The 10,554-nt window shown below is 57.6% G+C and overlaps 1 protein-coding gene across 1 annotated transcript in view; it reads right to left on the bottom strand.

Annotated features, from left to right (window-relative positions):
* IPO9 (importin 9) overlaps positions 1 to 10,554 on the bottom strand; it is a gene marked incomplete at its 5' end in the record, with an annotated part of 43,895 nt that overhangs the window by 6,099 nt on the left and 27,242 nt on the right. The window contains 9 exons of the mRNA XM_040263767.1: positions 258 to 334; positions 490 to 594; positions 900 to 1,022; positions 1,719 to 1,852; positions 2,246 to 2,412; positions 2,484 to 2,759; positions 3,194 to 3,322; positions 3,527 to 3,675; positions 4,915 to 5,141. Coding sequence (XP_040119701.1) covers positions 258 to 334; positions 490 to 594; positions 900 to 1,022; positions 1,719 to 1,852; positions 2,246 to 2,412; positions 2,484 to 2,759; positions 3,194 to 3,322; positions 3,527 to 3,675; positions 4,915 to 5,141 — 1,387 coding nt within the window. The remainder of the gene's footprint in view (positions 1 to 257; positions 335 to 489; positions 595 to 899; positions 1,023 to 1,718; positions 1,853 to 2,245; positions 2,413 to 2,483; positions 2,760 to 3,193; positions 3,323 to 3,526; positions 3,676 to 4,914; positions 5,142 to 10,554) is intronic.

Here is a 10,554-nt window from a genome sequence, read left to right as displayed (position 1 = left end):
GGGGAGCATGGGCACCGGGGTGGGGAGCAGCAGAGGAGGGGGCACCGGGGGGGGGGGGGAAGGGGGGCCGGGGGGGGGGAGGAAGGGGCACTGGTGGGGAGGAGGGGGCAGAAGGGGGAGGAGGGGGCACGGACACCGGGGTGGGGAGGAGCACGGACACCGGGGTGGGGAGGCGCAGAGCAGGGAGCACCTCGGGGGAGGAGGGGGCACGGGGGGAGCACAGGCACCGAGAGCCCCTCGCTCACAGGCCGCCGCACCTGCAGGTCGAGCTGGTAGAGCGGGTCCGTCAGGGCGTCGGGGTCGTCCTCGTCGTCGTCCTCGTAGTAGTCCTCCTCTGCAGAGACAGGCGGGGGCGGGGCGGGGGCAGCCCCGGGTGGGGAAGTCTCACCCGCGAGGCTGAGCTCAAGGGGCACAAAAGCCCAGGTGCTGCCTTTCGAGGGCACCCCCACCGCCAGGCCCCGCGTGTGCACGGCTGGCGTCCGCACTCACCGTATTTACTCGTGGCGAGAATGTCGGACAGGAGCTGCCCAGCCAGGCCGTCCTCCTCCTCTTCCTCCTCCTCGTCCTGGTCCTCCCACATGTCGTTGGCGTCATCTGCTCGGAGACGAGAAGCAGCTGGCACGCACCTCCCCTCCCACCAGACCGGCCAGGACGGAAGGCCCCGCGGGTCCCTGCACCACGCCCCTTAATCCCAGGGAGAACCGGGGTGAGGAGACCCTCCCGGCAGTCTGACTGAGAGCCAACTGCGCTGGTGGGCGGGAACAGGCTGAGAGGCCCCCGAGAGAAGGCAGCCGGGAAGGGTGGCCTCGCGGCAGGCAACCCCTGGAAGGCAGCGCCACGCGGGCCTGCAAGGTGAGCCCCAGAGCAGTGGGCAGGGAGCGTGTGGGGACGCAGGACACCTTGGCTCCACTCGGCCGGGGCAGCCTGGCGGGCGGCGTTGGCCTCCATGACGCTGGACAGCTCGTTGATAATGAGCTTCAGAATCTTGACCAGCAGAGGGATGTTGGTCCAGCGCTCGGGGTCTGCGGAGGAGAGGAGGCTGCCCTGGGCTGCTCCCAGCACAATGCTGGACCCAACACTCCACCCCCAGGCCACACGCAGCCCCGAGTGGGTGTGTGCAGAGTGCTCAGGCGTGTCTGACTCTGTGACCCCGTGGACGGTGGCCCCACCAGGCCCCTCTGTCCATCGGACTCTCCAGGCGAGAGTACTGGACTGGGTAGCCATAGCCTCCTCCAAGGGATCATCCCGACCCAGGGACTGAACCCGGGTCTCCTGCATTGCAGGCAGATTCTTTACCATCTGAGCCACCAGGAAGCCCCCAGTCATGAGGCTCAGCGTTAAATAACTTCACTGTACTCCACGTCACAGGAGTTTAGAGATCAGGAGAGCCAAGAGCCTTCAGGGGCTAAAGGGGACGAGCTGTGTCTGTGAGAAAGCCGGGACACAGCGGCCTGAGCAGGTCAGCGCCGCAGGCCCCAGACACGGAGCCTCGGGGGTGTGTGGGGAGTGTGAACCTGCAGTCAGACGGCAGCCATGGACGCGAGGGTCCTGGGCCCCAAGCGGGCTGGCCGCCAGGCATGGTGTCCACTCGGAGCCACAGGAGGGCCACATACGCCGCTGGCCGGCTGCGCCCGAGGGCCCCAGCACTGATGCCCCCCCGCCCCCGGAATGCCCCCCATGTGACCCAGCCCAGCGGGGATGGGGGCGGCGCCACGCACTCTTGGCCGACTTGGAGCGGGTGCGGACGCCCTCGTCGGGGCCGTGCAGCTCCTCGCCCTTCACACGGATGTCCTGCAGCCGCCGGTCGTCGGCGGTGATGCCGTGCTGCAGCAGCTTGCACAGCGCCACGGAGCTGCGGGGGGAGAGGGCGGTGAGCCGGCCTCCCCGAGGGACGCGCCTGAGAGGGAAAGTGCCTCCGGGCCGGCTGGGGGAATGCCAGAGTCTGACTGAGAGGGGCTCCTGTTCCTAAGGGTGGGCGGGGGAGAAGGGCTCTTGAGCAAAGCCAGAGTCCAGCACATGGACGTCCACCCCGGAAGGCGTGCGGGGCGGTGAGAACAGGGGGTAAGGTCCAGGGTAAATTGTTAGAAACCTGACTTTAAAAACAAGAGGAAGGCAGCAGCAGCCTTCAGCCGGGGCCGGGCTCTTGCCAGAGAAGATCCTGTTTTCTGGGAATTTCAAGATGGCAGCTACTCACAGCTACAGTTCAGCAAGAAGGCAGCGGGGCTGGGGGGGGCACGGGGCCCACCTGACTTTGCCCTCGTACTGCCCGTAGAAGAGGTGCTGCCGGCTGGTCCACTCGGCCATCACGAACTCCAGGGCGGGCTTGCCGGTGGGCCCAGGGAGGCTGCAGAGGAACTCCAGCAGCGGCTCTAGCTGCGTGTGCACCAGGTGCGCGAACACCATGATGAGGGACTGCGGGACAGGGGACAGCGGCTCAGGGCCCCGGCGCTCCGGCCCGGGCCCCCCCGCGGGCGCTCCCGCACCTGCATGACACTGAGCGTCTCGGCCTGCTGCATCTTGCTGAGGACGGCGCGCAGGATCTGGTCCAGGCTCTCGCCCAGCTCCCGGCCCGCCCGGGCGATGAGCGTGGACACCAGGCGGCCCACGAAGGCGGCGGTGAACTCGGAGGTGCGGGGGTCCAGCAGCTGGCTCACCACCTGCATGACGTACCACAGCCCGCCGTGGCCCCGCTCGTCACGCCACCGTGCCACCTGATCCAGCGCCACCGACACGTAGGCCCGCAGGCACTCGCCTCCGTTCTGCGGACACGGGCAGCCGGTCAGCGCCGGGCTCCAGGCCCACGTGCGCACATCCTCCTCCCCGCCCCTCGTGGGAGCCCAGACACAGATCTCTCATCAGAGGAGGAGCTTCAGCCGCCAGGCTCCAGCTCTGGTCCCGGGGAACGCGGCTGAGCTGCAGCTGAGACGGGCCCAGGTCTGGGGACAGAGCAGACCGCTGCCTCGAGCCTCCTCAGGTATCCCGCTGCTGACTCTGCTGACGGAAGAGGGCTTCTCGGGGCCCGAGCCTACACGGCTGGGATCTCTTCTGCTGCCCGGACCCCACACCTATGAGCAGTCGGAACCCTTCCCGGTCCTCTGGACAAGCACAGGTGGGAGGGGTTTCTTTCTCCAAGGCAGGAAGCGTCTCAGCCTGCTGCCCGTGCGCCACGGCTCAGATGCCCGCGCGGAGGTACCTGCATGGTGGCGTTGTCGTCCGTGTGCAGGGTGCACTGGGCCACGGCGGGGAAGGCCTGGCAGATGAGCAGCTGGGAGAGCGGGGGCTTCGTGCTCCGCACCACCGTGGTCAGGATGTCGATGGCCGTCTGCAGGAGAGAAGTCAGGCTGCCTCAGGGGCAGGGAGGGAGGGAGGGAGAGGCCTACGGGCCGGCCCACCCACCCGGAGACACTCAGGCCCAGGTGAGTTCGCCCTGAGAGGCCCCACCATTCTGTGCCCAGGGACACCCCAGCCCCAGGAGCACATCACAGCTGGTGAGGGGTGGCGTGGGGCTGCAAGGACGAGGACGCACCGCACACAGCCCCGCGGGGACCTTGTCCGCGGGCGCCTGCATGATGCTGACCAGGGTGGGGATCAGCCGCGTCTGCATGGGTCCCTGGCAGGCCTCGATCTGGGACAGCTCCTTGAAGACGTCCTGAGACAGCGAGGCCACCACGGGGTCTGGGGAGAGAAGACGAGTGCTCTGTCCACGCCGCCTGCCGCTGGCCCGCACCCGAGCCGCCAGCTTCTGCTGACCTTTCACCTGGACCTGGGGCCTGGGAGGCAGCATGTGTGTGACCTGAGAGAGTCAGGGACATGTCACCAACAGCTACTCCGAAAACAAAACCTGCCTTTTTCCCTGGGACAAATCTCTAATGCCTGTATTCCTGTGAAACATGGGTTCATTATGAGCCCAAATGCTTAGAAAAGAAGCCCCCACTGACAGCTTAAGAAGACACCACCGCCTCAGAACTGCCTCACGCTGGCTTTTCTGGGTCCCACGTGTTGAGCAGGACTGCAGGTCATCTCCTGGAGGTGCTCCTAAAGCCACTTGAGGGTGAAAGAGAAACCTTCACGCAGCAGAGCCTTGTGAAGAAACAGCCTCCCTCTAAGGAGCACCCGATGTGCAGGGCACTAAGGCGTACGGCCTGTGCAAGACGAGAGCTGTGGCCGCTCGGAGGCGCACGGTCACGGCAGCAAATGGGCAGTAACACAGCCACTGGGGGCAGGCCGTGTGGCGGGCAGAGAGCATGCAGGGCACAGTCCTCCTTAGGGCCCGCTGGTAAGCAACGAGTCAAGTAACATGTCTAGTGCGTGCCTAGTCGTTCAAGTCATGTCCAGCTCTGTGACCCCATAGACCACGGCCTAAACTGTCTAGTGTGACCTCACATTAGCACCAACCCCCTTCCAAGCTTCAATATGCATTCTTCAGATAAAGATGGCAATGTTTTTCCTGATAATAAAACCAAAATCTTGGATTCTATTCTACGAGTTTTGGAAAGCAATCTATTTACTTACTACAAGATGAGCACCTCCCCATGGCTTTAATTATTTCTTTGAGATTGGATTATTAATGGTTGCACAGCATTTCATTTTATGGATGTAACTAATCTCTAATTATTTCCAAAGACCTGCTTCTACAAAAAACGTGATGAACACCCGATCCTAGACCTCTGCCGCCTCCTCTCTTTCAGCTCCCCTCTGACCCTAGCTCTCAGCCTCGTCTCACTTAGTGGCTCAGGCTCCTGCCTCCTCACTGCCGGCTCTTTTCTCCAGCTCCTAAGGAGCGTGAGTCACAGGCCCAGGCTCTCTGCCTCTGGATCCACACACCAGCAGCCTCTCGCTGATCAGGGTCTGCCTCTGCCCTGACGCACAGCCCATGAGATTCAGGGGGCACCCGCACGGCCCCGCCCCGCGTACCGTTGCTGTACTTCAGGAAGATGGCGATGGTGAAGGGGCAGATTTTGCTCTCCATGCTCGCCGTGAACTCGGGGTCCACCGTGCAGACGATACACAGTGTCTCCATCACCAGGTTGAGGACCTCGGAGCTGAACTGGGCTGCGAGGTGGATCAGGCCGTCCAGGATGCTGGGGAGGAAGGGCTGGAGCACGGCGGTGCTCTCTGACACTTTCAGCTGGTCACAGTAGCTGGGGAGCGAGACAAGCAAGACGCTCACCAGCAGGCCCGCTCTGGGCTCCCCGTCACGTGACCTGTCAGAGTTCACGAAGCTGCTTCTAGAGCTCGCCAGACTTCTACACCTTTCTGTAGCTTTTTTTTTTTTTTTAAAGAACTTTCAGCACCACCATTCCTATGTTTTCTAATGTATTTCTGCTTTGGTCTTCAAGATTTCCTTTAAAATTTCTTTCATTCCATTTTGTTATGGAATCCCAGTCATAGCTATATCCAAATCATTAAGATATTAAGCCAAATGCATTATGCTTCCTCGGACTATAGTTTTAGGCACATTCCTCAGATAGATAGATAGATGATATAAAAATATCTTATGTACTTCTTTGTTATGTTCCAGTTAGTGTTTTTAAATTTCTTCCAATACAACGGTTATTCATTAATAGTAGACAATTTTTTTACTTCCATGTTACGAAAATTTTGTACTTTTTGGCGGGTTTTGCATCCTAAAATTAGATCAATTTATAGAAACATTCTACTCATACTTACAAACGTGGTTTACTATTTGTGGGGTTTAGATGTTTGTTTTAAAACAGAAACAGACTCACAGGCTTAGAAAGTGACCCTGTGGTTACAGAGGGAGACGGGTGGAGGAGAGGGAGAGCGGGAGATTGGGATGGACACGTGCAAACTGCTGAAGACAGGCGACCAGCAAGGACCTGCTGTGTGGCCCAGGGGACTCTGCTCGGTACTGTAATCATCTAAGTGGTAAGAGTTTAACAACAGACACATGTATGACTGAATCTCCATGCTGACCCCAGACACTAACACAGCACGGTTAGTCAACTGCACTCCAACATGAAATTTTTTTTAAAATTTACCTTAAAAAAACGTTTGTGACATAACTTCTACCTCAGTTCAGTTCAGCTGCTCAGTTGTGTCAGATTCTTTGCAACCCCGTGAATCGCAGCACGCCAGGCCTCCCCGTCCATCACCAACACCCACAGTTCACTCAGACCCACGTCCATCGAGTCCGTGATGCCATCCAGCCATCTCATCCTCGGTCATCCCCTTCTCCTCCTGCCCCCAATTCCTCCCAGCATCAGGGTCTTTTCCAATGAGTCAACTCGTTGCATGAGGTGGCCAAAGTATTGGAGTTTCAGCTTTAGCATCAGTCCTTCCAAAGAACACCCAGGACTGATCTCCTTTAGAATGGACTGGTTGGATCTCCTTGCAGTCCAAGGGACTCTCAAGTCTTCTCCAACACCACAGTTCAAAAGCATCAATTCTTCGGCGCTCAGCTTTCCTCACCAACTCTCACATCCATACATGACCACTGGAAAAACCATAGCCTTGACTAGACGGACCTTTGTTGGCAAAGTGATGTCTCTGCTTTTTAATATGCTATCTAGGTTGGTCATAACTTTCCTCCCAAGGAGTAGGCGTCTTTTAATTTCATGGCTGCAATCACCATCTGCAGTGATTTTGGAGCCCCCCAAAATAAAGTCTGACACTGTTTCCCCATCTGTTTTCCATGAAGTGATGGGACCAGATGCCATGATCTTAGCTTTCTGAATGTTGAGCTTTAAGCCAACTTTTTCACTCTCCAAGAGGCTCTTAGTTATTCTTCACTTTCTGCCATAAGGGTGGTGTCATCTGCATATCCAAGGTTATTGATATTTCTCCTGGCAATCTTGATTCCAGCTTGTGCTTCATCCAGCCCAGTGTTTCTCATGATGTACTTTGCATATAAGTTACATAAGCAGGGTGACAATATACAGCCTTGACGTACTCCTTTTCCTATTTGGCCAAGTCTGTTGTTCCATGTCCAGTTCTAACTGTTGCTTCCTGACCTGCATACAGGTTTCTCAAGAGGCAGGTCAGGTGGTCTGGTATTCCCATCTCTTTCAGAATTTTCCAATTTCTTGTGATCCACACAGTCAAAGGCTTTGGCATAGTCAATAAAGCAGAAATAGATGTTTTTCTGGAGCTCTCTTGCTTTTTCCATGATCCAGCAGATGTTGGCAATTTGATCTCTGGTTCCTCTGCCTTTTCTAAAACCAGCTTGAACATCTGGAAGTTCACGGTTCACGTACTGCTGAAGCCTGGCTTGGAGAATTTTGAGCATTACTTTATTAGCGTGTGAGATGAGTGCAGTTGTGTGGTAGTTTGAGCATTCTTTGGCATTGCCTTTCTTTGGGATTAGACCTTTTCCAGTCCTGTGACCACTGCTGAGTTTTCCAAATGTGCTGGCATATTGAGTGCAGCACTTTCACAGCATCATCTTTCAGGAGTTGAAATAGCTGAACTGGAATTTCACCACCTCTACTAGCTTTGTTCGTAGTGATGCTTTCTAAGGCCCACTTGACTTCACATTTCAGGATGTCTGGCTCTAGATGAGTGATCACACCATCGTGAGTATCTGGGTTGTGAAGCTCTTTTTTGTCCAGCTCTGTGTATTCTTGCCACATTAACCTCTTAATAAACTTTACTAGATGCTGCTCACCATGTCCAATGGGATACATTATGAAAAATACATCATCCAAGTCCTTATTTTTGTTATCCATGGAATGGTAACAAGTCAGTAACGTTTCTGTATGTTAAAAGAACCTAGTGCGGAGACAAAGCCCTCCCCAGGTTCTCAATGAATGGTTTCTCTTGGTGTAATTTTTAGATGTCTTGTAAAATCTGTGTCAGCCGCTGGGTTCAGAGGTCATGGTGACCAGTACACCGGTGGGCTTGGACCTCAGATCTGACCACTCCCTTGTTCCTGGGTCACAGCACCTTGATGCTCAAGGCCACCGTGCTCTCCACCAACCCTCCTGAAGAGTGGGCTGGGCAGACACTTGCGCTGGGACTGATTGGGCCCACTCCTCCCAAGGCTGCTGCACTCCAAGGGTCAGCACAGACTGGCAGGTCAGAGAGGCCGCCCTGTGCACTCAGACCATGTGGGATCTTGTATGCCATGCTGAAGAGGCTAGGCTTTACTCTGGAAGTCAGTGTGTCTCAAAGTTTTTTTTTTCTTTCACAAACCACTTCTGCCATCTAATTTCTTCTTTCCCCTAGAGTCTTTAGGGGAACCAACACCCCAGGAAAACCCTGTTTCCAGTGGCCCCACGGACCACCTGGCATGCTTTCTCCTGGGTACCTGCATCCCAGAGCTTGAGGAGCATAACAGGGGCCATGAGAGTTTCCATTGCAGCAGCAAAAATACAAGTACTTGATTCTAGAAAGACCAGTTTAAGAGCTGAGATAATAAAGATGGTAGCAGTCTGAGGCTGCAGGCGGCAAAACCCCTTGGGGCCCCCTGCAGGAACTCAGGCAGAAGCTGAGTACACACGGGGCAGCTGGAGTGGGGTGTGAGGAGGCGTGGAGGAGGCGGGTAGGCAAGGGGAGGGAGGAGGGGGGGAAGGGGAGGAGGCGGGGAACCAAGCTCCCGAGGTGGGGGCTGGTGTCTCTGGGAGGACAGAGCTCTGCTTTGAGGAAGGGGGAGGAGTAGGAGGGGAGGCGGGTGAGGGGAGGCGGGGAAGGGGGACGTGGGGGAGGGGGTAGGCGGGGAACCGAGCTCGGGAGGCAGGGGCTGGTGTCTCCAGGAGGACAGAGCTCTGCCTTGGGGGCAGGATCCACAGGTGTGGGGTCTGCACCTGGATGGTGACAGGCACTGCAGGCAGGGGAGGCCTGCAGGTGGCCGTCAGGAGGCTCAGTAGTGGCTGCTGTCAGCCTCCAGGTACTCATGCCTGTCCTGGTGCAGGCAGGGGCACACGCATGGACCTGGAGCAGCCATGTGGCTCGAGGGGCGGGGCCCGCGCGCGAGGACCCGTCACCAGCATCCTGTGCGGGAGCGCCCTGAGGCAGCGTGCAGTGGCGTGCACCCCATGACCTGATCGGACGCTAGCGCTGGGTGAGCAGAGAGGAAAGCTGGGCAGTGCGGGCCAGGAGGGGCTGCTGGTGACAGGAGGCGGGGCAGGCTGAGGGATGCGCTGAGGACAGGCCGGGCTGAGACCGGCTGCAGAACTGAAGAGGGCAAAGGCCGCACGCGAGCCCTGGCTGAGGACAGGCACAGCGAGGGCCCTTCCCTCCCGGGAGCTCGCCGCCCCGGGGTCCGCTCTTGCACGCGTGCCGCGCAGCTCTGTAGGCGAGGGCCGCGCCGTGTCTCTGCTCTGCGTGTACATGGCTTCCATCGCTTCTCCCGGGACAGCGGCCACCCCTTTCAAGAAAGCCCTGCCCGTGCAGTCAGAGAACTGAGTTATTAAGAAAAAAAAAAAGCTCTCTTCACGTATTATTTCCGATTATAAAAGTAGCATAAAATGCAAGCTTTTCCCAGCCTTGCTGTGGCGTACTCCGTCTGCAACACGGTGAGCACGAGCGCCGTGGTGCCTGGACGCGCGTCCACGCTGCACAGGTTCCCCTCATCCACCGTGTCACCACGTCCTCCCCTCAGGCTCCCCTTCTGCTGGGGGAACGTGCAGTCTCCACTCCCCGTTACACACAGCGCAGGCGCAGACAGCTGCGCTCCACGCTGGAGCCTCAGGCCTGACTCATCCTGGGACGACAGCGAGCTCCCGTCCCCCTCTCCCTGCCCACACCCCCACCCCCAGCCTTCTGCTCTCCTTCACAGCGAGTCTGGCCTTCCCAGAAGCCTCCAGAGGGAAGTGCGCAGCTCATCTCAGTCAGCACAGTGCCCTCGAGGTCCATCCGGCTGCTGCGGACGGCAGGTTTCCCTCACGCAGCTGAGTTCCATCCACTCGACACGCATCGCCCTCACCCAACTCCTCCGCCGATGCCCTCAAGCAGCTTGCACAGGCCAGCTACGTGGACAGCACAGCAAGAAGCCTGAGTGCAGGCGTCGCTTCAAGATCGTGTTTTCATTTCCTCTGGATGGATCAAATGGCAGCTCTATTTTTTACTGTTTTTAAGACCCTCCATACTCTTCTCCACAGTGGCTGCACCAATTTACACTCCCACCAACAGTACAGAAGTGTTCCTTTCTCTTCACACCCTCGTCAATCTTGTTATCCTTTTTAAAAAATTAACTAGCTTGCTTATTTCTGGCGCGTGGGCTCAGCAGTTCTGGCGCACGAGCTGAGCTGTCCCGCAGCACACGCAATCTTTCTGGACCAGGGATCAAACCCGTGTCCCCCTGTGCTGGCCAGCGGATTCTGATCCACTGAGCCACCAGGGAAGGCCTCTTCTCGCCTCTTCGATGCCAGCCATGCTGGCGAGTCTGACAGAAGAGCTCACTGGTTTTGATTTGCATTTTCCTGGGGCCTAGTGGTGCTGAGTGCCCTTTCGTGCGCCTGTTGGCCACCTGTATGTCTTCTCTAGGAAAAAACGTCCTTTCCAATCCTCTGCCATTTATTTTTTACCAGATGGTCTGTTTGCTATTGAGTTGCATGAGTCTGTCATACACTTTGCGTATTAGCCCCTTACCAG

This window comes from Oryx dammah, unplaced genomic scaffold, assembly GCF_014754425.2.
Source record: "Oryx dammah isolate SB20612 unplaced genomic scaffold, SCBI_Odam_1.1 HiC_scaffold_21, whole genome shotgun sequence".
Taxonomy (NCBI): domain Eukaryota; kingdom Metazoa; phylum Chordata; class Mammalia; order Artiodactyla; family Bovidae; genus Oryx; species Oryx dammah.
This window is presented reverse-complemented; position numbering and strand designations above follow the sequence as displayed.